General features: G+C 37.3%; 1 protein-coding gene across 2 annotated transcripts; it reads left to right on the top strand.

Moving 5' to 3' along the window:
* The first annotated feature begins 611 nt into the window (after positions 1–611).
* LOC107832506 (uncharacterized) lies at positions 612–25,716 on the top strand. Of its 2 annotated transcripts, XM_016660359.2 has the most exons (13): positions 618–784; positions 881–993; positions 8,976–9,119; positions 19,416–19,546; positions 20,483–20,710; positions 21,342–21,520; positions 21,743–21,843; positions 22,544–22,705; positions 23,520–23,569; positions 23,675–23,732; positions 24,699–24,816; positions 24,897–25,007; positions 25,087–25,716. In XM_016660359.2, exons 1-13 carry the CDS (start codon positions 775–777, stop codon positions 25,164–25,166), a joined length of 1,485 nt encoding a protein of 494 aa, XP_016515845.1. In that variant the 5' UTR covers positions 618–774; the 3' UTR covers positions 25,167–25,716. The 2 variants fall into 2 exon arrangements, with proteins under 2 accessions (XP_016515847.1, XP_016515845.1); XM_016660361.2 differs by lacking the exons at positions 24,699–24,816; positions 24,897–25,007; positions 25,087–25,716 and adding an exon at positions 24,403–24,671 and having other exon boundaries at positions 612–784.
* The last annotated feature ends 1,807 nt before the right edge of the window (positions 25,717–27,523 follow it).

The raw sequence follows: 27,523 nt of genomic DNA, 5'->3' as shown, positions 1-27,523 counted from the left end.
ACAACTTACCACCGTATAACATCATAAACTACATGAAATATGTTCGCAAACACCATATAAAATTACTATTACCCGAAGAAGAAGAATAAGAAGAAGAAAAAAGAGGAGAAAGAGTATCAAGTTGATTAAACAACGAGTAAGTAATTTTTTTTTAAAAGTAGGTACTAATTAAATAGGCCCGTGCAATTTTTACAAATTTTTGAGCTAACAATGAAGAAAAACCTATCTCGAGTGAAGTTTCTAAGCTAAACCTTGAAAAGTTTTAAGTTCGAAATCTGGTGTTTTATTGGAATCTTGAGTTAATATTATGAAAGTAGCATTGAATTATTGTCTAAAAATTGAAGAAAATTGAAAACTCGATTGAGAATCAACCGAAGCTTAAAAAATTCTCAAATCTGATTTGAAATAAAATCTGAGATGTAGGTTGGAGGTCGTTCATTGGCAGAGATTGAGATTCCGTAAAGGATATGGGCATTTGTGATAAGTTTGTTAACATAAAGGTGTTTTTCTTTTTTCCTTTCTAAAAGGGAGCTTAAATGTAAAATAATTTAGGGGTAAGTTTGACCTTTTAGCCAATATTATATTCTTACTTAACGCAGTATAAAGGTACAGGCCGACCACCATTGCTCTTTCACGCTCTTTGCTCTTTCGCCTCCGACGGCAAATATTAGACATCTGTGGAAGAATTCGGCGGCAGCACCGTTAGTTATAGAGCTGAAGAATAACGTATTACTTTGTGCATTGGTTTCAATTTATTGTAGCATAGTATAAGAGATGCCGAAAGGTTTATTTCTTCACTTAATCCGTTTTTCACCATTACTTATTATTGATTAATACAAATTGATTGTTGATCTACAAAACTTGTATCTGAAATTTTCAGAGCTTCCTGGATTTTACTATGATGCGGAGAAGAACAGATATTTCCCTATTAAGGGTCCAATTCCTGGCTCTTCTAAGAAACGAAAATCGCCACCGCCTATTCTATCCAATAAGGTAATTACTACCGCTATTTTTGTTTTTTACTCTTACGAGGTTTTCGACCAGTAGTTTGCTTACATTTCGTTCTAAATGAAATTGAGATTCTTTTTTCGGCGGTAATAATACTCTCATTAAACTGGAACTACGAATATGATCTCGGTAGTAATAATACTCTCATCAAATTCCAACTAAGACAACAAAATTATGATCTTCCCCCTCTGCTCAAGCGCAGGTGGGAAGAGTTTACCTGATGGTGCACATAAGCTGGCCCAGGCCCTATTATTATAAAAAATTCTGTTTGATGTCCTGATTTATTTAATATGGATGTCAATATTTACATAATACAACAAAATCTATTTATGCAATATTGAGAGCTTATGTTAGCTTATATAGCACTGTATTTGGAAAAGGGGAAAAAAAGACAAGAGAAAAGTTAAGAAATTAGACCCAGGTTTATGTCACAGCTGTTGGAGTATTAGATATATATGTAAAAGGGCAAAAGGAATTGCTTTTAAGTGCTAGTGATAAAGATTATGCAATTATGACGCAATTAATATTTGCAATAATAGTGCAGTAAAAGCAAACTGTCAGGCAGAGAAAGCTGAAAACAGATACTATTACTGTGAAGATGCAAATTTGCTAGGGCAATCATTATTTTAGTTTGATTGTGTTATATGGCGGAATGTTCTACTACCTTTTTCTTGTATTTCACTTAATTATGAGAAACTTGGTTAGTTAGGATTCACATAGTCGACCTCAACTTGCTCGGGATTGAGGCATTCATATAGTTGACCTCAACTTGCTTGGGATTGAAGCATAGTTGTTGTTGTTAGCTTGATTCTGATGTATACTAGACATACCACTTGTTTTGGTTTTGCTTTAGTTTCTAATTAGTTTTAGGAGAAGAAAGCTATCTTTGGAAATTAGAAAGAGCAAAAGTTGCTAGAAGTCCTTTAAGTTTGTCTTTCTGGAATTTATCATTAAACGTTTAATTAAGCTGGAATTAAGATTTGTCAGGTTGCTTCTGCTAAGTGTATTTTAAGGAAATGTTTGAAGCATCACTAATTACTCACTGGTATGTTGTTGTTGTTTTGAAGCATTGCTAAGTTGTTACTTCTTCTACTCCCTCTGTGCTATTTTATGTGATGGTATTTGATTAGGTATGGAGTTAAAGATGTTTATTTGATTTATACTCTCAATTTCATTTTATATGACGATGTTTGATTGGGCACAAGAATTAAGTAAAGTCGTTTGACACATAAGCTAAATATATTGACATACAAAATGTACCCTTAAATTGTGGTCTTGGACATGCCATGTCATTTTTATAAGAGTATGTCATTAAGGCTAAATGCAAACTTTTTGGGTAGCTAATAAAAGAGTATGATTTATGTAAAGTAGCATAAAGGGAATGCTAGTGAAAAGTACGTCCATAAAAGAACTTGACTACTGACAAAGTCAAAAATGGCATATGGCTCTAACACATTTGCCATGACTATGCTGCACCAAAAACTATACAAAAATATACTTGACTTTGAGATGAACAACGTTTTCCTTCTGGTCAAAAACTCTAGCATTTCTCTCTCCTAATAACCCAACAAACCACAACAAGCATAGAGCTTCAGATGCCCAAACAAGCTATGGACATATCTTTTCTATGCCTAGAGAGTAAGAAATCCACCATATTTTTTGGCATACACCAACTAATGCCTAATGAATTGGTGATGTTGAATTCAAGAAGAAGAAGAGTTCTCTGTATTTCTTGTGTATTATTTACTTCTCAAGCAACAGATCATTATACAAAAGTGCTACAACTATTCTAGGAATGAAATAAAAGAGAATAATTACATAATATTCAGTTAAGCCAAGTAGGATACAATCTTCCTACAATCAAGCTATTAATTAGAGTATGATTGTTCTCCTACAATTAAGCCGGTCAACACTCCCCCTCATGTTGGTGTAAAGATGTCGCACATGCCCAACTTGCAAATCAGTGTATGGAAAGTCTGTTTGTTGAGACCTTTGATAAACATATCAGCTAGCTGCTTTTCTGATGACACATGGAACAAACTCAAGACACCACTCATGACTTTTTCTTTGATGAAGTGTCGATCAATTTCAACATGCTTTGTTCGGTCATGTTGGACTAGATTATTAGCTAAACTAATGGTGGCCTCGTTATCACAATACAAGGAATGTTTTCCTTTTTCTGACAATCCCAATTCCTCTAGTAGCTTTTGTAACCACAGAAGTTTACGGACACTCTGGCCATAGCTCTATATTCTGCCTATGCACTTTATTTGCCAACTACACTTTGCATTTCCTCCTACGAGTGTACAATAATCGGATGTAGATCTTCTGTTATCTAGAGATCCAGCCTAATCCGTGTTTGTAAAAAAGGCTTCTATCTGGAGGCGACCATGTTTGGAGAGAAGCAGACCTTTTCCAAGAGTAGACTTCAGATATTGCAGTATGTGAAGGACAACTTGTATATGTGGATCTCAGGGATAACTAACTCATTAGGCTGATTGAATAGGCTATGTCTAGTTTAGTGTGGGAGAAATAAATGAGTCTTCCAACCAATCTTTGATATCTCTCCTTATCAACTGACTCTCCAGTTCGGCTTTGTAACTTGTGATTGCTTTCAATGGGCAATTTCGCCGGTTCGCAACCTGTCATACCAATTTCTTTCAAGAGATCCAAAATATACTTCCTTTGAGAAATAAAAATTCCCTTTTCTGATCTAGCAACCTCAATTCCCAAGAAGTATTGCAATTTCGAGATCCTTGATTTCAAATTCCTATGCCAATAGCTTTTTCAATTGGGTCATCTCCTCTGTGTCATCTCTTGTTATAACTATAATCATCAACATAAACTATGAGAATAATGAGTTTACCCTTTTGATGTCTTATGAAGAGGGTGTGATGATCATTCCTTTGCTGTTAGCCGAAGGAGATCGTTGCTTTGCAGAACCTGTCAAACCAAGCTCTAGGGGATTGTTTCAGTTCGTACAAGGCTTTCTTCAGTCTGCACACTTTTCCTTAACTTTGATCAGTATTAAATCTAGGAGGAATCTCCAGTATACTGACTTTGATCATTATTACACCTCTTCTTTTAAATCTCCATGAAGAAATGCATTCTTCAAATCAAACTTTTGTAAGTCCCAATCAAGATTAGCGGCATAAGACAAAAGAATTATGATAGTGTTTATTTTAGCAACAGGGGCAAAAATATCTTGATAATCCACTCCATAAGACATAAGTGAATCCCTTAGCTACCAATCTTGCCTTGAATCTTTCAATTGAGCCATCAACTGTGTGCTTCATAGTGAAAACCTCTTTGCAGCCAACCAACTTCTTGATTAGTGGTGAAGTGACAAGTTCCCATGTTTTATTTTTTGACAAGGCTTTCCTTTCTTCAATCATAGCTTGCTTCCATTTAGGATCTGCAAAAGCTTCCCTCCAATTCAGGGGAATAGAGATAGAAGAAATAGACAAGACAAAGGCTCTATAAGAGGGAGACAAAGAATTATAAGAGACAGAATTAGATAAAGGGTGTTTGGTGGTACAAGATCTGACTTTTTTTCTGTGAGCAATAGGCAAATCTAATTCATTAGAAAATGTAGATAACTCACAAATAGAAGAAGGTTCAGTTTCAGCAGATTGCATGATGATTTCTTCTGCTCTATTTCTCCTTGAGTAAGTTTTCAAATCAGGCTTATCCAAACGTCCAATAGTGTCCCCCTAAATTTTTTCTCCAATTTCATTTTTCCCGGTGGTAGTGGTGGAACTTGGGAGAATCATCTCTTCCTCCTTATAGCTCTTCCCCTGAAGAGGTGATGTTGTAATACCGAAATATGGCTCAGATTCTCAAAAGGTAACATCCATGATGACAATGGATCTTCTGGAGGGAGGATTATGGCATTTGTACCCTTTCTCTGTTGGAGAATTCCCAATAAAGACGCATTTAAGAGCTCTAGGATCAAGTTTCCCAGAGTTTCTAGTGTCAACAAAGCAGACACCCAAAAAACCTTCGGAGGAATAGTATAATCATTCTTACCTTTTAAAGCTTGCAAAAGACTCTAAAAATTAAGGGTTTTAGGTGACATACTATTGATGAGATAGGCAACTACTAGAATGTCATTCCCCCAGTAAGGTTTTAGTAGGTTCATGGTAAACATAAGAGATCTTGCCACCTCTAACAAATGTTTATTTATCTCAATGACCGCAAACATGAGAAAACTTCACTTTTGGCTTTTAACAAATACACCCAAGTCATCCTAGTGCAACAATCAATAAAAGTAACAAATCAATCGACTACCAGATAAAGAAATTGTTTGAGTAGGACCCTATACATCAGAATGTATAGTCTAAAAAGGAGTTGTACTTTTATTATCACTCAAACAATAAGAATTTCTAGTATACTTGGCAAATTCATAAGCATCGCATAGTGCAACAATCAATAAAAGTAACAAACCATCTATTACCAGATAAAGAAACTGTTTGAGTAGGACTCCACACATCGGAATGAATAGTCGAAAAAAGAGTTGTACTTTTATTATCACTAAGAGGATAAAAGTTTCTAGTATACTTGGCAAATTCACAAGCATCACAAAACAAAGATTCAAACTCAATTTTGGAAAACAAACTAGGATATAACTTCTTTAAAGCGAAAAATGATGGGTGCCCCAACCGTTTATGCCACAATATTGTTTCTTGATTGACATCCTTGTTTTCTCCAAAAAAAAAGCCTGACTAGAGTCTCGAGTTCCATCAATCCAATATAAGTCATCATGCAATCTACTACTGTCAATCCTCTTCCATGTTTGAAGATCCTAAAAATACAGTGATCAGGAAAGACTGTTTAGTTTTTTGTGATGGTGTTAACCGATAACAGGTTAACTTGAAACTCATACATGGAGAACAAATGATAATTTAATATAAGGTGTACAGACAAGAGAACCTGTTCCACAGACAGGAGTTAGTGAGCCATTGGAGAGTAGTTTTGAAAGCCTTTAGAGAAGCTTGTCATGTGTCTATTCGCACCAGAATCAATAAATCCAAGAATTAAGGTGATCATTAAAGGCAATACCTGACTACATGTAATTGAAAGTAGTAGAAGAGTCAAGTTTGTTCAGGAGACGGCGAGGATAGTGAACTTAATTTGAAGACAAAGCTTCTACAGGAGCAGTTTCCCGGGATGTCTCTACATTTTTTGCTGATCCCTTGTGTGAGAATGCACGGGAGAAGAATCTTGTATTGATGTTAATTGTAATACAATGAACCCTATTTATAAGTACACATAATATATAACCTACTCCTATTACCTATGCGACTAGGACTAATTACATATTCACATAGCTATTCTAACACGTACATACAAATCATATGTACCAAGCTTGTTACATATATAACTAGTACGAGAATCAATGAGGGACTTGGTGAAAATATCTGCAAGCTTATCTTTCGACTTCACAAACTTTGTAGTAATATCTCCTGAGAGTATCTTTCTCTGACGAAGTGACTGACAGTCAATCTCAATATGTTTAGTTCTTTCATGGAACACTGGATTCGATGCAATATGAATGGAAGCTTGATTATCACACACAAGTTCCATTTGGCTGATCTCACCACATTTCAACTCCTTGAGCAACTGTTTGGTCCAAACTAGCTCATATGTTGCCATAGCCATTGTTCGATATTCTGCTTCTCACTAGACCGAGCAACAATTTCTGTTTCTTGCTCTTCCAAGACACCAAGTTACCTCCTACTATAACACAATATCCAGACGTAGAACGTCTATCAGAAGATGATCCTGCCCAATCAACATCTGAGTATCTAACGATCTGCTCATGGCCTCGATCCTTAAACAATAGTCCTTTGCGTGGAGCTGATTTTATTTATCGAAGAATGCAGACAACTGCATCCTAATGACTATCACAGGAAGAATCCATAAACTGACTTACAACACTCACAGGAAAGGAAATGTCAGGTCTAGTCACTGTGAGGTAATTTAATTTACCAACCAACTGCCTATATCTCGCAGGATCGCTAAAAGGCTCCCCCTGCCCTAGCAGAAGTTTAGAATTCGGATCCATAGGAGTGTCAACAGGTCTACAACCTGTTCTCAAGAATGTCTAAGGCATACTTCCGTTGTGAGATCACAATATCTGAGCTAGACTGAGCGACCTCAATACCTAGAAAATACTTTAATCTTCCCAGATCCTTAGTCTAAATGTGTTGAAAGAGATGTTGCTTGAACTTAGTAATACCATCCTGATTATTGCCTGTGATAACAATATCATCAACATAAACCACCAGATAAATATAGAGATTTGAAGCAGAATGCCGATAAAACACAGAGTGATCAGCTTCACTACGAGTCATACCAAACTCCTGAATAACTGTGCTGAACTTACCAAACCAGGCTCGAGGAGACTGCTTTAGACCATAGAGGGACCGCCGCAACTGACATACAAGGCCACTAGACTCCCCTGAGCAACAAAACCAGGTGGTTGCTCCGTATAAACCGTGAAGAAAAATATTCTTAATGTCCAACTGATAGAGAGGCTAATGGCGAACATCAGCCATTGATAGAAAAAGGCGGACTAATGTTATTTTAGCCATAGGAGAGAAAATATCACTGTAATCGAGCCCAAATATCTGAGTATACCCTTTGGCAACAAGACGAGCCTTAAGTCGATCAACTTGGCCATCTGGACCAACTTTGACTGCATACGCCCAACGACAACCAACAGTTGATTTACCCGAAGGAAGAGAAACAAGCTCCCAAGTACCACTCGTATGTAAAGCAGACATCTCGTCAATCATAGCTTGTCGCTATCCTGGATGAGACAGTGCTTCACCTGTAGAATTAGGGATGGAAACAAAGGACAAAGATGATACAAATGCACAGTGGGGTGATGACAGACGATGGTAACTTAAACCGACATAATGAGGATTAGGATTAAGAGGAGACAATGGGGTGATGACCGAATACCTTTCCGTAGTGCAATCGGTTGACTAAGAGGAGACAAGTCCGCAGTATTAGCAGGGTCAGGTGCAGGACGTGAATCAGGTGGGCCTGATGCTGGGCGGGGACGACGATGATAAGTGGTGGAGCTGCAATGATAGTATTTGGAACGGAGACAGGGGGCTAAAAATGAGGCTCAACTAATGTGTGAAATCTTCTAGCTCCCAACCATTAAGGTTTCTTCTGAAGAGGATAAAACTCCTTCTGCCTTACATCTGAAATAGAAGCATAAGGGCTAGAAGTACATCTGAAGATTGGGAGGAGTAGAGGTGGCAAAATTAACCCATTTATGTGTAACCCGGCCAAACTTATATGGGTTGGGCTATAAGAAGGGGAAGATGATAGCAACATGACGACGAACTTATATCATTAAGAAGACCGAAATGCTTTATGAAAGGTTAATCGAGAGTTGACCAAGTTTGGCCAATGTTGATCACATGTTTGACCCATGTTGATCACGAGTTGTCCAAGACTTGACCATCATTAGGGTTTCCGGGATGACTGAAGCATGGTCACACACCCCATTAGCCTCACGACTCCTAAAGTTATGTCAGGACATTTATTTTTTTGAAGCACTTGGACTTGGGCACAAGCCATTACTTAGCTAGTGGTATAAATAGGAGTAATGTAGGGTTTTTACATAATTTATAATGAATTTCCGATGAAGAATTATCTTGAGCGAGCCTCTTTGTGGGATATCATTTACCTCTTCAATTGAACCTCTTTTGGATTTTTCTAGTAAGGATTCATGTGCGAGTTCAATTTCTCTTCACCCTTGGATTGATTTTCTTGCAGATGAATTGCTAATTAGTGGGTCTACTAGTTTCTTCCGCTATTGGATTTTATGCTTTTCTTTATAATTATATCTCTATCTTCTCCTCACTTTCTAGTTTTCAATTTCCCTGTGTTTAATTCCGTCGTCAAATTGGTAAGCTAATTAAACTTAATCCTTTCTTACACTGTAGGAGAAAGACAAAGGGAAATTCATGAAATCGAGGAGCAATAGGTTACTCCATGTCAGGGAGTTGTGCGGTAAAGTCATTGTATCCGGAAAAGGGAAATTAAATTTTCAAATGGAATTCCTGAAGAAACAAGCATCATGCCCTCTGGTGTGCTCCCTGTGTCTTTAATCTTTGTGTTGATTTCATTGTGCATATCCTTGACGGCTGTATATAAATCTGGAAATAGTCCCTAGTTGAGCTTCCATATTGCTGGTTATTATATTTTGGTTCAGTAGTTGAAATTTTGGTACATGAAAATTGACAAGCAAAGGCCGAGAAAAGTGGGTTTGGTTCCGTATAGTGTAAGTTGGTCATAGGCATTTGGTTATGCATCCTTAGCCTTCGAGCATAAAACAAAGATCTAATTGAATTTGATACAAAAACCAAACCAGAAAAATGTAAATCAGATATCCAGATAAACAGTCTATCAAAATATTCAAGTCATATTTATGAAGATAGCAAAAATGCTGTCATTCAATTTAGTTCAACATTTGGAACTCTAGCACAGAGAAAATCATAATTGAGCCCCAATATGAGTTGTGCGGTTGATTCTCAAGGGACCTCACTGTTGATTTTCCCCATTCTTGGTGCTGCCAATCCCGGAGTTCATCAAAAATTGATGTCATTTCATCTTCAAAACTATAATGTTCGTAATGTTGAAGGTTGAAAGCCCTGCAACTGTTATCATCTCCTATTAAGCGTGATATATTACTAGTTGAGGTGTTATACCTTCTTTTTCTTGTTGACCTAACTATTGCATAATTGACCATGACTGCTATCTACTTACGGTCAACTAGATGGATGACACTTTGACAATACACTGTATCATTTTACTAGACTAGAGTAACTGGTGCGTAAAATTTACTCTAGAAAAATGAAGCGCTCTTGTTGAATATCATAAATTTCAGGCTTCACTGAAGAGAATAAATGGATTTGTTGCATTTGCTTGATCACGAAGGTTGATATCACGTGCAGACAGTAATTAGCCCATACCACCCAGCTCCCTAACTTGCAATACCAAAATAAAAGGTTAGGCATTTCAAGTTCAAGTTACTATTTCTTATAATTGTCTTTAGAAATAAGCGTTTCTTGACAAGATAAAAGTTCTATTGCTAATCACCAATCAGTACAGAAACAGCACCAAGAAGGTCCTACTATTTACAAGAGAGTTACAAAGATCATAACTCCCATATTTCCCTAGGAGATTTGAGAAAATCCACTAATGTGTCCATATTATACATATCTTCATATTGTACAAAAAGCTAACAGAACAAGTATGCGCAGATAGACAGAAAGTCGCCTTGCAACTAATGAAGTTAGTAAAGTTTTTGACTATGATTCGTACATCGCTGGTACACTGGGGGGCTCCAGAGGCGTTGCCGCAGGCGCCACGTCCCAACATGAGGTGTTCCAAAAGGAACTTAAGAGAAAAGAATAAGACTGGATCTCCTAACCTAATGTAATGAACGAGAAGGTGAAAAATTCAGTTTTAGCTAAGCATTCGAATTCTGGGTAAGAGAAGAAATCTTCTTTCATCCCCGAGCGGCAATCAAACGTGGGCGTGAATGCGAGATAGCGGAATGATCGACCGGGTACGCTTTGACTAGTTTGTAGTTTTTTCTGGGGCTATTTATTCTAAATTTCCCTCGCCTAGAGTAGAAGGATAGATAAAAAGCAGGCTAAGCCTGTATTAGCTCTTTTCAGGTTGATAAGGTGGAATTAAAAACTTTGGAGCACATCCTTGTGTGGTAAGCATATACTATCTCCGTTCCAGTTTATGTGAACCTATTTCGTTTTTGGTCTGTTCCAAAAAGAATGATCCCTTTCTAAATTTGGAAACAATTTAGCTTAAACTTACAATTCTACCCTTAATGAAAAGCTTTTATAGCCACACAAATACTCTGGGCCCCTTTTCAACTTATTTAGGACCACAAATTCCAAAAGTCTTCATTTTTTCTTAAACTCCGTGCCCAATCAAACAGGTTCACATAAATTGGAACGGAGGTAGTAGCTTTTTTTCCTGGACTCTGATAGCTCTGCATATGATTCTATGGTGGTCCAGGGGGAGTTCCCTGCGGCCTCTATATAAAGCTATATAGTTCTAGTTTAAATGGCAATTGTATATATTTTTTTGTGTATGCGTGCCTGAAGCTCCTTTGAAAATTTTAAACTAATGATAGCGATTCATGGTATTGAATATGTCATGCTTTACCATTGACATTTGGAGAAAAAAAGGAACCAATGTGAAGCCATTAGACCTGGGGCTTTCTCACCTTCACATCATTCAACAATTCAATTACCTTTTTTCCCCTTTTTATATATAAGAAATTACCTTTTGTTCTTTTCCTACAGAAAATGTCTTCATCCCATGGTTATGAATCTTGTTATTTTTTCTTGTTATTTAATCAGTTTCTTTTCCCAGTTCTAACTTATTCTTTCACAACATTTGGGCTTGGTGTTGTATGGACGGTTACACCGTTACAATGGACTAGTGGAGTGAGTTTACCTGCTAAATTTCCATCTCTGGGGTGAAATTAGTTCTCTCATTAGTGTCGTTTTGATATATAGGATTTGTGTCTATTCCATTATGATTGAGGCAACTACATGGGAAGTATATTCAGTACTAACTGACATCGAAGGTGGGCCGTTGGGTGGCATTTTCTCCCTTCTTGATAAATAAGTGAAGATTTTTAGGAAGAAGAAAAGACTTCTTTGTATTTCTGTTTGATGTTACATCTCCATGAACAAGAGAATTTATACAAAGCTCCTTTTGCTAATTAAGCCAACAAAATCATTTAGTACAATCAGTACAACTATCAATGCCTATAATCAAGATATTAAATAAAATAAAATGTTCCTAAAAATAAAGCCAATCAGCACTCCCACCCAAGTTGGTGCAAAGATCACACATGGCCAACTTGCAAGGCAGTGTATGACAAATCCGTTTGTTGAGACCTTTAGTAAAACACATCAACTACTTCTCTGATGACACATGAAAAACAAAGTCAAGACACCACTATAACTTTTTCTTTGGTGAAGCATCAATTAATTTCAACATGCTTTGTTCAGTCATACAGGAGTGGATTATGAGCTATACTAATCAGCCATATTGTCACAATCTCAATTCTCTTATTACTCTCAGATTTATATTATGTCATGTTGTTTTGTTTGTTCCAATTTTCGTATTTCCCTGTTGGACTATTTGGTACTAATTCTTTTCTCCCTTTCTTCTTCTTCTACTACTACTACTACTACTACTATTGGAAACAACCTCTCTACTTTCACTAGGTAGGGGTAAGGTCTGCGTACACACTACCCTCCCCAAATCTCACATGTAGGAATATACTGGGTATGTTGTTGTTGTCAATTCTCTCGGTAACTTTTGTAACCAAAGTTCTCAAACACCCAGCGCCTTAGCTTTATATTTTGTTTTTGCACTTGATTTAGCAACTACACGTTTCTTGCTTCTCCAGGTAACTAAGTTTCCTCTTACTAGTGTACAGTAACCGGACATAAATTTTCTATTATCTAGAGATCCAGCCCAATCCACATTTGTATAGGCTTCTATTGGAGGTGACCATGTTTGGAGAAAAGCAAACCTTTGCATGGAGTAGACTTCAGATACCGCAAAATATGAAAGACAACTTGCGTATGAGAATCCTGGGGATCATGCATGAACTTACCCACCAAGCTGACTTAATAGGCTATATCTGGTCTAGTGTGGGAGAGTTAAATGAGTCTTCCAACCAATCTCTGATATCTCTCCTTATCAACAGACTCTTCAACTCCTGCTTATAACTTGTGAGTTGTGATTGCTTTCAATAGGCGATTCTGTTAGTTTGCAGCCTATCATATTAATTTCTTTCAAGAAACCTAAGAAATACTTTCTTTGTGAAATAAAAATTCCCTTATTTGATCTAACAACCTCAATTCCCAAGAAGTACTGCAATTTCCAAGATCCATCATCTCAAATTCTTGGGCCAATTTATTCAATCGACCAATCTCCTCTTTTCATCTCCTGTCATTACTATGTCATCGACATAAACTATCAGACTAGTGAGTTACCTCTTTGGTGTCTTATGAAGAGGGTATGATCGACATTGCTTTGTTGGTAACCAAAGGAGATCATTGCTTTGCAAAATCTGTCAAACCAACCTCTAGAGAATTCATGTTAGTTTACAGATATATATAGTGTAGTCTTGTCCCATATTGGAAGAGGAGTAATATCTCCTTGTAGTGTATAGCTATAAATAGGGACCTCTTGTATTGTATTTATCATCCAATATCAATAACATATTTTCTCCCGTGCCTTCTCACATGGTATCAGAGCATTAGTGAGAAAAGATCGCTGTGCGTCATTCCAGCGTTAACCGGGAAGAAAAAACTTAGTCATCGTGCAATTTTTCAGGTGACCTTAGGCCTGTCCAAGTGAAAGTTACTTTCTGTCGGTGTTGTGCTAAAACCAACACCACCACGCGCCGGTAACAACTTTTCCGGCGAGGGTTCCGACCATTTTTTCGCGAAGCTTCTACAGGACAGTGTGCTCTCCTCAAAATTCCGAGCCTACCCATCTAATTCAAATCAAATTCATACCACTTTTATATTTTTCCGACGTGAACAGTGACCTTTCCGGCCATTTTTTGAAAACATTTCTTCAGGAAAGCTTGCTCGCAAAGGAATTCCTAGTCTATCCATCCTGGTTACGACAAATTCCGACAATTTTGGAATTTTCCGGTGAGCTAGTGTTTCCGGCGTGAACAGTGTTTCCGACGCAGAAACAATGTTCTGTTTTCCTGATGTAAACAGTGTTTTTCAAGCTATTTCTTCAGTTTTCTCACAGGAGTTACTTATTTCCATTATTTCAAGTTAACCCTACCAGACATCTCGTAGCGACATGGAAACCAATGTTTTAAATAGTCGGATGGTTTCTTTAGCAGATTATATTGAGTTCCTTCAGTACAAAGCATGTAAGCAGACATCTTCTGAGATAGCTTCTGTTGTTCAAACAGGTAATAGCGTGACTTGTTTCTCCCAATCTTCATCCTCTGAGTCCTGGGTCATTGATTCAGGTGCATCAGATCATATTTCTGGTAACAAATCTCTTTTCACTACTATTTCGTATTCTCAATCTCTTCCAAAAGTCACATATACATGGGCCGGCAAGGCCGTCATAACCACTACAACTGACAAGCCAACCAAATATACATACAGGGCCTACAAGCCCAACATACTGCACTAACTGACAGGATATGTCTACAAACCTCTACTGATGGATGTACCGTGATTTGAACAGGGCCCCGACCTACCCATAACCTATATGCATATATACACAAGATGTACACAAAACTTCTAGACCCGACAACTCCGAAGGACGTGGAGCTTACCGATAAAGCTGAACTCGGGCAACACCTACTGAGGAGGTCTACCCGCCTGTCTATCTGAACCTGCACGCATGAAATGCAACGTCCCCAGAAAAAGGGACGTCAGTACGAAATAATATACCGAGTATGCAAGGCAATAATATAACTGAAAGCTGAAACTGAACTGATAATATAATAGCTGAAAATAACTGGGAGTCAAAGATAATCTGAAGATAGGCTCACCTGTTGATACTGACTCAACTCTCTCAATATAGTAAATAAAATAACTGTCCGGCCCTATAAAGCTCGGTATATATATATAACTGCTCTGCCGTAGTATGCTCGCTCATAGGCGCTCGGCCATACTTGGCTCTGTATCTCGGTCAACTGGGCTCGCTCATAGGCGCTCGGCCACAGTTGGCTCGGTATATAACTTACCATCTGATCAGAGGTTACCCGATAGGGGCTTGCCCATCGATTATAGCTCGATGGTAATGAAAATACTGTAATACTGTATATATAGATTCTCTGCTCTTTTGACTGAAAAAAGATAATACTCAAGTGAACATAAAGTCCCGTTAAGGGAGAATACTTTAACTTATGAGACTAGGATAATGTATAAATTCGGGAGTATGAACTTCTATTTATGTCTCGTTATCAAACATATGTAATTACGAGATCATACCAAAATGAAGGAAGGGCTTAGCCTTAACATACCTGGAGTAGGAAAAAATCCATACAGTGATTTAACGTTAACAATTAACAATTGGGAGATTGTTAATTGTTGCTATTGTAATACGAAGTCTTCATATGCACGACATTAAACTTGAGCAAATATGTTGGTTTATCTGGCAAAAATGTGGTCCAACATGAAGACCACATGTATCATGGGCATAATCATGGGTTCTTTTTAACAGATCCTTGAATAGTCTTCATACAATTTTGAAAAAATTATCAAACTTGACAACTGCTACTACTTTATTTCTCCTAAAAAAACGTCAAAGCTCCAATATTAAAAGAGAGGACTCAACAACATCACTAAACGTGAAACCTCAAACTAGACAGAATTGTTCCATTTGGAATTCAAATTTTCAAAATTCCCTCACCTTCATTCTTTCTTTTGCCTTTCTGTATAAATCCAACTTTTTCCAAAATGAATTGATATCCATGGAAGATAGGTTTAGAGATGACTAATGTAATTCCACCTCTTACGTGTAAATGGCCTAAGGTTGTCCATGTGCCTACTAATTAAATTGACTAAAGGCAAGAGTCACTTACTCCACTTGCTTCCACGTGGGGGTGTCCCCACCTACAATTATCCACAAATCTTTTATCCACAAATCCTTAATTACATGGTTAATCTCCCATTAAACCAATAATTAACCAATTACCCACATAATTAAGAATTGTCTCAAATTACTTAAAATACTACTCATTTTTAATACACTTTATATATCATACTAACATGGTCTTATGGTACCTTGTATGGTACTAGTCCATAATTATCGAGTATTATAGCTCGGACCGTATTTTATCTCAAATCGACAACCTTCAACGAAACTCATTTTCTTTCACGGTACTTATTGCTTGATATAAATAGCATAAATGCTTATAATCTCAAAAAAATCTCATCCCCGAGTCTTTGTCACTTAACTAAAGACGAAACTTTAATCGTACGAAATGCGAGATTTAACATCAGGTCTATCCAAATGCCCAATAGTCTCCCCCTGAATTCTTTCTCCAATTTCACTTGACCAGTGGTAGTGGTAGAGGTTTTAATAGTGGAATTTGGGAGAATCATCTCTTTCTCCTTATTGCTCTCCCTCGTGAAGAGGTGAAGTTGTAATACTGAAATATGTAGATTCTCGAAAGGTAACATCTAAGTTGACGAAGTATCTCCTATAGAGAGGGTTATTTGTACCCTTCCTATGTTGGAGAATAGCGATCGCGAAGAAGGAAACCAGAACTGGCCCGAAACCCATCCGAAACACACCCGAGACCCCCGGGACCTCTTCCAACCACACAAACCAATCCCAAAACACGATACGAACCTACTCGAAGCCTCAAATCACACAAAACAATATAAAAAACAACCCCAATTCAAGCCTAACGAAACTAATAAACTTTCAACTTCCACAATAAAGACACATTTAAGAGCTCTAAGGATCAAGTTTTCCACCATTTCTAATGTGAACAAAGCAAACACCCAAACACCTTCAGAGGAACAGTATAATCATTCTTATCTCGTAAAGCTTATAGAGGACTTTGAAAATGGAAAGTTTTAAGTGGCATTCTATTGATGAATAGACGACTACTAGAATGACATCCTAGTAAGGTTTTGGTAAATTCATGGTAAACATAGGAGATTTTGCCACTTCTAACAAATGGCAATTTTTTCTTTCAGTAACCCTAACTAGTTTGATGAACTCTCCCATGGATCCCCTAATAAGCAACAAATCTTTTATCCATGTTTTCTGTGCTATTGTCAGTTTGCAAGACTTTTATCTTAGCCTTATATTAAGTTCAAATCATCTTATGAAATGACTGAAAGTAAGAGAAACCTTCACCTTTGGCCTTTAACAAAGACACCCAAGTCATCTTAATGCAACAACCAATAAAAGTAACAAACCATCAGCTGCTAGACAAAGAAACCGTTTTGAGTAGTACCCCATGAATAGTCGAAAAATGAGTTGTATTTTTATTATCACTCAAAGAATAAGAGTTTCTAGTATGCTTAGCATATTCACAAGCATCACAAAACAAAGATTCAAACTCAATTTTGGGAAAGGAAAGCAAACTAGGATGTAACTTCTTTAAATAAAAAAATGATGGGTGTCCCAATCATATATGACACAGTATTATCTCTTGTTTGACATCCATATTTTCTCCAAAAAAGTCTTGACAGAGTCTCGAGTAACATCAAACATGCATAGGCCATTATGCAATTTGCCACTACCGTCCTCTTCCTTGTTTGAAGATCTTGAAAAAAAAAAATGATGAGAGAAGACCTCGGCACTATAGTTTAATTCTTTGGTGATGAATCTGATAAATAACAGGTTAAAAGGAAACTCAAGTACATGGAGAATGGATAACAATGTAATATCAGATATAAATACAACATAACTTGTTCTAGAGACAAGGGTTAGAGAGCTGTTGACTATTGTGACATAATGTACTCTGATACTAGGAGATTAGTTTTAAAAGCCTTTAGAGGAGCCTTTCATGTGTCTATTCGCACCAGAATCAATAATCCAAGGTTTAAGGTGAGCATTAAAGGCAATACCTGATTGTACATAATTAGAAGTAGCAACATTAGAACAATCAAGTTTGTTTAGGAGACGGCGAAGTTGCTGAACTTCATCCGAAGACAGTTTCTTCCGAAGCAGTTTCCCGAGATGACTCCACGTTTTCTGCAATATTAGCCAGAACTCTTTGATGGACCTACACGTTTTCCTCCACGATCTCTAGTTGGTCTACCATATAATTTCTAGCATGTCTCCTTTGTATGCCTCGACTTACTGCTGGTGTTCTTTATTAGATGTGATTTCCTTTGGTTGCTCGTGCAACAAAGTTAACCCAAATTTCTCGGTTGGAAGCATGACCAATAATCTACTCTCTTCCTATTGAACATAAGAGTATGCATCCTCAAGAGAAGGTAAAGGAATTTTACCGAGAACTTAAACCCTGATCTGTTCATACTCTTGGTTCAAACCGGCAAAAAAATCATAGACCCTTTCCTTTTCAACCAATTGTTGAGAGAGAACTGCATCATCGTTACACTTTGCTTGGAGATCCTGATACTAGTCAATCTCCTTCCATAACCCACTTAAATCGAAATAATAATCAGTGATAATCAATTTACCTTGCTTAGTGGCATGAATTTTGTTTTGAATTTCAAAGATCTGTGCATTATTTTTCCTGCGAAAGTAAGTGCGCTTAGCTAAATTCCAATTTTTTTCTGCAGTATCAAGCAATTAATAGTATTTAGAAATTCGAGGGTGCATAGTATTCAAAAGGCATGTCATAACAAGAGAATTATCAGAATCTCATTGACCATAGCTAGCATCAGTCACAACAGGTGCTTTTTTTTCTCTAGTAATATAACCGAGCAACTTTCTGGACTTGATAAAAAGCAAAAAAGATCTTGACGAAGCAAGATACGTACCAGCCCCATCAAATTTTACAACGTGATGTGAGATTGAAGTATTCTTTATTCCCCATTGAATAAATAGCAGGCAAAAATAATTTTTTCAAATCTGGAAAAAACGTTTTTGAAATGGACTTTCAGAGATGAGGAAAAACAACAAGCTCTCAAACCTGGGGAGAAAGAAACTGCGCACCTTCTCCGGAAAAGGGGCTTACACTGGAATCTCACTTCTGGTGCTCAAAGAAAATTGGAACTGGGATGGGTAGGCTAGGAACAGGTAGGCGAGCCCTTAGCAAGAAGAAATCTTGAAAAGATTCGCTCGAAGTGGCCTCATGCGCCGGTGCGTGACATTTATGCATTGCTGAAGCCATAGCTTCTAGTGGCGCACGACGATGCATCAGAGCTGGTTTCAGGCAGCGAAGTGGTGTGATTTGGTTGCCGTCGTCAGATGGATTGTGGTGATATTAGTTTCTTTATAACACTAACAGAAAATATACAAATGCATACAACTTCTATTGAGGGAGAAAAACTCAACTTCTTTCCGAAAAAAGGAACCTTAATGACGCAAGGGAGAGAAACTTACCTCCGAAGGCAGCAATGACTCTGATACCATTGAAGATTTCTAGGAAGAAAAGGCTTCTTGTATTTCTGTATAATGTTACATCCCATAAGCAAGGAAATTTATACAAAGCTAGTATTGCTAATAAAGGAAACAAAATAAATTAGTACAATCAGTGCAGAGCATTAATAAACCGAAGACAAGGACAATGAGGAAGCACAAGGATAAAATATATTTCCCTTATTGTTGATTGGCTTTATTTTTAGGTAGAATTTATTTTATTTAATAGCTCTACTGCAGATATTTTCTATCTAAAAATATACGTGCTATGCATTCAGATTTCGAAGTATGATGGGACTCAAAGAGTAGTTGACAGTGCTTTGGAGAACTTGACTGTTGATATAAACGTGCCAGAGGGCCTGTCTGAAACTGATATTCTGTTGACAGGTGGCATGAATGGTTCATTGTGGCATGTCTTCTGTTATAATTGAAGCTAAAAGTAACCTGATTGGAGTTGGATGCGTATAATTTTTATGATTATGGATGCAATAGTTTATATTGAATTAGTTCCGAATGTTTTTGGCTGTTATAGTGAAGTGCTGTTATAGAAAACATATATTATAATATAGCATGAAAATTGGTTCCATAAAAAACTTGACTTTTATAGTGAATGGCTGTTATATAGTAATGCTGTTATAGAGAGGTATGACTGTAGTTGCTTTATAATGAATAATACCATGCATCATTCTGAAGAGTCGAGATTTTTATAGCATATTCTCAGTTTCCTTTTCAGGATTTGTAAAAGGTTTCATGCTTTTTCTGAGCTGCTACATTGTAGTAAGGATTAAAGAATTGCTACGCAGCTGGATTTGCCTGTGAATGCCATCTTTTGTCAGGGAAAGTGGTGATACCTTAAACGCTTATTTTCAGTTAATTGGATCAACATGTGTAGAATTAATTTGGAAGGTTCAGGATTCATAACATCTTTCCGTCTTTGTGCACTTCTTAGTTTCTTTGAGTTGTCCCTTAGAAATCAGTGGACATTCTTTTTAAAGCTGGATGTCCTTATGAGAAATTATTTGCATAGGGAGTTTTACAATGTGTTGTAGATTATGGATTAGCTTATAAAGTACTTAAAAAATATGTCTCATGATAAAGCATAATCTGTAACCAACTTCAGTTGATAAGTTGATCTTGCATTTTTTACCAAATTATAATATTCAATTGCTCATGCTAAGTGTTTTACGATCACATATGTACATTCAAGTTTGTGGTTACAGTTTCTTTTGGAGCATGGACTGTCTTTATTAGCAGAGATCAAATTTTTTTGATCCATACTTGTTAAAAATTCATAAAGGTGGAATATATTTCCAATGCATTGTTTTGAAGTCCAGTGCTTTCGCAGTATATTTGAAGTTGGAAAGGTTGAAAAAGAATTAAATCAAGGGGTAAAATGCTTGCCAGATCGTGTTTGGCCTCTCAAAGTCGGATACCGAGAAGGGTACTGTGACTCACCAGGCCAAGTCTGGAGACCCCCAGGAGCTTTTGTACATATGCCATCGAATATATCTTGTATAAAGACGTCTCAAAAGCATCCTGCATTCGTCCGTGAAACTTCTTTAAAGCATGTTCTGTATCCTTTTGCGGGTGTAGCAATGAATAATATATAGCCGCATAAGATATGTTTGGTTCGTCATTGTTATATTGTTGTCTTCAATAATAGTAAAGTAAGTGGCTGGTATGATTTTAGTCTTTAGTGATTCATACTGACATTTGTTTTCAATCTACGCTTTGAGTTTATCGGGTTTATAAGATTTTACTTGCCTGTTTGTGTAGATTTACTAAAGCTACTTTAATGTTTGCTGGTGCAAAGCTTTGTTTCATCTTCCGTTGATCCATTTATTTTAAATACTTCGGGTGGCAAAATATGATTGTTCTCTACTTACCTTTTGAGTTCTGAAATGTTCACTTTCTGTAAATGTTTTTTTTTTCATTTACTTTTTTGTCACTTCTTGTATATTGGAGTACTAAAGTAGTTAAGTAGGACACACTTTTTATGTAGACCTTCAAATTTGTCAAAAGGTAACTGTTAACTTCCAACTTGTAGTGTCTCTACTCCACTCTAAACTCCATACCTACTCAAAGTAAGAGAACTAAAACGGGATGGAGGTCTTATGCTCTTGTTACTCTTTTTTTTCTTTTTTGGAGAAAGGTAACAATTATTTGTTCTTGTCACACTTGTGAGACTTAACACTAGAGCTCAGTATAACTACTCTGGGAGCTGAATCATCTGGTGGAACAGTCTACATTCTGAACCTTAGTGAACCACTAGATTTTAGTTCAAGCATACCAACTTTTAGAAGAAGAATTTCTGAGATTACTTCATTTGAGCATACAGTTTGGACAGCAGATTGTAGTCAGGATCAGAAACGAGCAGTAGTAGGCAAGTTCTGTACTTCGTTTTCCTTCATTTATGGATTATACCATGTTTTACTCTCATTTGAAGTAAATTCTGCTCTTTTGTGATTAAAGTTGCCTAACTTACTTATAGTTAAAACTATGGGTTGTGTCTGTTTAATTTATTTGTCCTGCTTGTTTTTTGAAGTTCCTGGAAAAAATACTTTCTTTATTTCTACTTTCTCAGATCTTGCTTAATGTTATATAGGAACCAATAGAGGAGCTGCAATGTTGGACATAGAAACAGGAGTGAAATCCTGGGTTTGTCGGTCTAAAAGCGACATTTTCTCCATACAATTTGATAATTCGGTAAATGTCTCGCACTCCATCCTTTCTGCTTTGAGTACTTATTATTACAGTGTGAAGTGTAATAAGTTGCAGAAGAGAAGTTATAATATTGTGAACGTTCATATTGACAATCACTTCACATGACTTTAAATACATGAAGATAAGCAAATTTGTTGTCTGTTAGTGAATTAGTAATCCAAATAGGTAATGCTGATTAACTTTTGTTGCTAGATTTACATAATTAAATCCAAAGCTATGCGCATTGTCACTTTCATTTATGGTATCTGTTGGAAACTAACTTGTTGGATTTTCATAGAAAAACAAGAAAATGTAGATGGTAAGAAAGGAATGTTGCCTTAGCACAAGCTTATTGTAGGGATTTTTAAACATACAATTTCAGTGCCTTATTTCCGAACTCGGATCGCTGGCTGTCTTCCTTATTGTTAAAAAAGAAAATAAGGTCCCTTTCTTCTTCTTGGATACTTGTGATTAGTGAGCCTATGGTAACCTTCTTCTTTTCGTGGTACACACCGACTTGAATGTGTTATATGCCTAGCTTCTTCAAACATGTCTGGCATCTCCAACAAGCCATTCACCTCAAATTTTTTTTTGAAATTGGAAATGAGAAGCATCCCTTGGAATCAGCTGTGACATTTCTTATGCATCATGGTTACTGATGTTTATGACATCGTGTTTTGAGAATATTTGTTTTCTTTTTCAGGAAAATGTTGTTTTATGTGGGCTAAGAAATGGAACAGTTTTGGCCATCGACATCCGTCAAAAACCAGGAGATTTTTCTGGTAGACTTCCTCAAAATAGAATTCCGTGCCATCCTGATGGGCATTCTAGTAGGGTTAAAAGCTCTGCTAGAGATTCCTTCCAGGTATCAAATGCTTTTGTTAGGAGTTGTGTGTACATTCTTTTCTTTCTGTGAACTGCCCTCCAGCCCTCCACATTTGTCAGAGCAATGATGAACTTCATCTGTTTCAAATTATGGGCATGGTTCGAGTTATATCAACACTTGAAGATGAGTATTTTGAAACAGGACACAATTGTTGGGGGTGTTTTGAGTTTAATTCTGAAGCATAAAGTTGAATCCCACTTTATCATCCGACCATCAAACATTCATTGAGAACTAACAAAGTTAGTCATTTTAGGTGGATGTCAAGTCTAGACGACAACCAAAGATAAAATTACAATGCTTAATGTAAGACAAAGTAAAATCACTAGGAGCTTATATCATTTGAACGTACTTAATCATAGAAATTGGTATAGTTGTCCCAAAGTTGCAGCAATGGAAGTATTCTAGAGGAGACTTATTCAGTTAGTTCAATAAAGATACCAATTACTTCCTGGTATTAATATCTGTTTTCGTTTAGGTAGGGGCTTGTGGGCTATGAATCCATAGTCCAAATCTTCGAGCAGTGACATGAAAACTCATATCATTTGCTCGTGTTAAACTCATCGTCATTGGATTGGTTTTCTCAAATGTCGCAGTAATGGAAGTACTCAGCGGGAAAATTGTTCAGTTACTTCAAGAAGACTCCTGTATTAAGATCAGTTTCATCTAGGAATGGCCTCATAAGCTATGAATATTCTGCTATGATCTTAGATTTTCATGTTTGATGGATTTACGAAAGCTCCATATTTTGTAAATGAATGCTTATACAAATTGGTGGATATCTTTGTCTGTGCAGATCAAAAGGAAGATGTACGACACAATATCTATGCCTTCATCTGTCTGTTGGTTAGTGAGCTTTCTTTGCAATATTAAATGAGCATCTTTAATCTCGTTGTTTAATTCGTTCATAACGTCTTTTCTTAAATTTTTGTCGCTTCTCTGATGTTGCAGTTTGGCATCTTTGAAACTTTATGATCAATGTTTCCTGGCAAGCTCTATGGATGGATCGGTTAGTGTCTTAGTGTCATTCCTTTGGCCATATACTTGGTTGTTCTCTGGGCTGTTTTTGCAATCCTTACCTTACGGTTTCTCCAGATGGTTGAAATAAAATATACTTTAATCCAATTTGTGAAGAATTAGAAACCATCCTTGAAGGGTTTTCTCAGTATCTTGATGGCCTGAAATCCCACACAAGTCTGTCCCTTAATCTTTGTGTTAGAGGTCTCCAAAAGAACTGATCTTTTTATATAAGGTAGTAGCAGGCGACCAGTTATTCTCCTTGCACATAATGTAGTTGTGCACACCTGAATCTCAAATTTTCACATTTCTTTAGGTTCCAAGAAGCTTATGATTATTATCCATTATTCTTTAGTTTACCATCAATCATGGTGTGCTAGTATTTACCTATTAGTTGCCTATTTAGACTTTCTTTGGGTGGTTATTACTCTTTTTGGTTCTCCTTTACAAATTCTCTCCTTTGTTGCATTCCCTGCTAAAAACATACTTGTGCAAGAACTTAAATTTCTTGTCAAAAACTGAATGGATTATTATGGGAGGTAAGTGTTATGCACTACGTGTCAATATCTTGGTGCGTATAAATTAAGTGATATGAGAAATGGATCACTTAATTAGTCTGTCTTGTACGTGTGGAAAATTTTGTAACATTGACATATATCCAGATAAAGCTTTATGATCATCCTCTAATGAGGGGAGCAATTCAATCTTATGAGGGAAATCAAAATTCTCATAGTTCTCCTTTACAAATTCTCTCCTTTGTTGCATTTCCTGCTAAAAACATACTTGTGCAAGAACTTAGATTTCTTGTCAAAAACTGAATGGATTATTATGGGAGGTGAGTGTTATGTACTACGTGTCAATATCTTGGTGCGTATAAATTAAGTGATATGAGAAATGGATCACTTAATTAGTCTGTCCTGTACGTGTGGATAATTTTGTAACATTGACATATATCCAGATAAAGCTTTATGATCATCGTCTAATGAGGGGAGCAATTCAATCTTATGAGGGAAATCAAAATTCTCATAGTCGAATACAGCTTGGAGTTGACCCATCAGAGACAATTGTCATGTCAGGTAGCTATGGCTTTATGACACTTGTATTTTGTTTGTGTATGAAAAAAATGCGAACTACTTTCTAAAGACATTCTTGTTAGGTGGAGAGGACTATCATTTGCGGCTATGGAGTATCAAATCTGGTGAATTGCTATTCGAAGATAAATTCATGGATACGATCCCCTCGGTCGTATGCTGGACAAAAACTGAAGGTATTACCAGCCTTTGCATTCATATCCCTCCAACAATACATCTTTTTTTCCATGATCGAAAACGTCCAATTTCTGACAGGCCTACTGGGAGTGGGGAAACATATTCAAGGTGCATGGCTTGGATCTGAAGAAGGGTTGTTTTTCATGGACTGGCCTTGAGGCATGTGCTTTGGGTGGTTTCTTACTTGGAATATTTAGAACTTTGCACATGACTATCAGCTGGTTTTGAATGATACACAACGTACACCTGGAGATGAATGGAAACTGACTGACAGTATATGGAAGCTCGTCGACACTAATGAAATCGACTTTAGCTGAAATTAGGAGCTGAGACTGAAAATTTGGCTTGCCTCAAGAAGTTTCTTCCTTCCCATATTATGCAACTTACAGAAGAGTAGACGTCTGGCACTGGAACAATCCAGGATTGTAGGTTGTAACTGAAACAGAGTTTTACGGATTTGTTTATTAGATTAATATTTTTTTAGTCCCTTTGGCTAATCATGTATCTTCTGGAAATTTTATGCCCTGAAGCAGCTGTAACTATTGTTGGCTTATCAAGCATTAGCAGTTTAGCGTTCACTTTAGGTTGGAAGATTATATTTGAGAAAAAAAAGAAGGATGAAGGAATAGTCAACACGGGAGCATTACTGAATAATTTATGAAGTTTGTCAAATGTACACTTCTCTTACACGTAAAAAGGATTTTATGCACCTTTGCACCATTTTATATACTAAAAGGTTTTTAATCGAAGTGCCTAAATGAGTGTGTATACGGTAGAAATCGGGCTTGTCTATGACATGGTAGATCAGACTCGGAACATGAGGGATTGAAGATCGACTCTCGGTCCCACCGGGCCAAAACCTGAAATCAGAATGTCCGTCCTCAAGAACATTCAGTCCGTGATCCCGGAATCGAACTTGACCCCGAACGAGTTCGAGAAAACATTGTTAGTGTAACCAACAGAATATTGAAATAACAGAAGGCCGAAATATCCGTGACCGGTCGGATATTACAGCGGGAATCTCGGCACGTATCAATAAGGAACCGACAAATCAGCAAATCAAGAGATTTTTACCTTTTATGGAATTGTACCTAAAGTAGGACTCCGCTACTACATAAAGGGTGTTTGATTACTTGTAAAACATACTGTAACACACATTTCAAAGCAATACATTTTTTTTTGTCTTTAAGTTCTTATTAAACTATGCCTTCTTACCGATCGAAGTTCATCCAGTTTGAAGGTGTTCAACCTCACAAGGCTGTAATTGTTCAATTTGTGCGGTTTGAATTTACTTTATCATTGTTAATTTCAATTGGAATTCAATTCATCGCTTTGTGTCAAGTTAATCCACGTATCCTTAAAATCACTTACAAATTCAATTGTTATCCGATTTTGAGGGTAAACAGTTTGGCGCCCACTGTGGGGATAAGGATAATAGTGGTTATTTGACACAAATTTCCATAACACACACTACTTTACACTTGTTCTTTGAAGTGTCTCTGATTTCAGGTTAAAACTAAAAATGTCAAACTCTCAATCAGCACCCTACATGTTGACAATGAGTCCGACTACCATGGGAAAACGACAACGTAGCACCCGGAAACGAGGTGCCCCTAGTCGACCTCGACGGAGTCCCGGCCGCAGACCCGCTCGACATTAGCTCACATGTGGCCATCAACACAAATTTACCCACCGATCCTGAGGACAACGTCCGCAGAGATGTTCGATCGGTTGCACAAAGCACACACAACGGCGAAGATGGTGGAATCAACTTGCGGGTAATCTTCGAAATGTTACAGGCTTAACAGGCGGCGATAGCCCAACTTCAGAACCAGAGCCGTGCGCCGAGAAGGATTGAGTCCGAACCATCTCGGGAAGTTGTCCACAGAGATGAACCGGCCTCAAAGAGATCGAATGAGAAGGAAACGGGGACCAACTCGGTGATCATGAAGATGCTCGAAGAACTAACGAAACAGATAGAGTCGGGGGAGAAGAAAATCGAGGCAAATGATAAGAAGGTGGAAACCTACAATTACAGGGTCGATCAGATCCCAGGAGCACCACCGTTATTGAAGGGCCTAGACTCCAAGAAGTTCGTACAAAAGTCTTTTCCTCCGAGCGTGGCTCCCAAGCCGATCCCTAAGAAGTTCCACATGCACGAGATTCCTAAGTACAACGGAACGACCGACCCAAACGAGCATGTTACCTCCTACACATGCGCTATTAAAGAGAACGACTTGGAGGATGATGAGATCGAATCTATCTTGCTGAGGATTTTCGTAGAGACCCTGTCAAAGGGAGCTATGATATGGTATCACAACTTACCTCCTAATTCTATTGACTCATTTGCTATGCTTGCACACTCTTTCGTGAAAGCACACGCCGGGGCTATCAAGGTCGAAACCAGGAAGTTAGACCTTTTCAAAGTAAAATAGAAGGATAATGAAATACTCAGAGAGTTCGTGTCCTAGTTTCAAATGGAACAAATGGATCTGCTGTCGGTCGCTGATTATTG

Source organism: Nicotiana tabacum, chromosome 19 (genome assembly GCF_000715075.1).
Source record: "Nicotiana tabacum cultivar K326 chromosome 19, ASM71507v2, whole genome shotgun sequence".
Taxonomy (NCBI): domain Eukaryota; kingdom Viridiplantae; phylum Streptophyta; class Magnoliopsida; order Solanales; family Solanaceae; genus Nicotiana; species Nicotiana tabacum.
This window is presented reverse-complemented; position numbering and strand designations above follow the sequence as displayed.

Excerpts from the sequence above, each read along its gene's own strand:
- LOC107832506 (XM_016660359.2), top strand. Across the intron at positions 994-8,975 it reads CGCCTATTCTATCCAATAAG|GAGAAAGACAAAGGGAAATT; the intron begins GTAATTACTACC and ends CTTACACTGTAG. Across the intron at positions 23,570-23,674 it reads ATGCCTTCATCTGTCTGTTG|TTTGGCATCTTTGAAACTTT; the intron begins GTTAGTGAGCTT and ends CTGATGTTGCAG.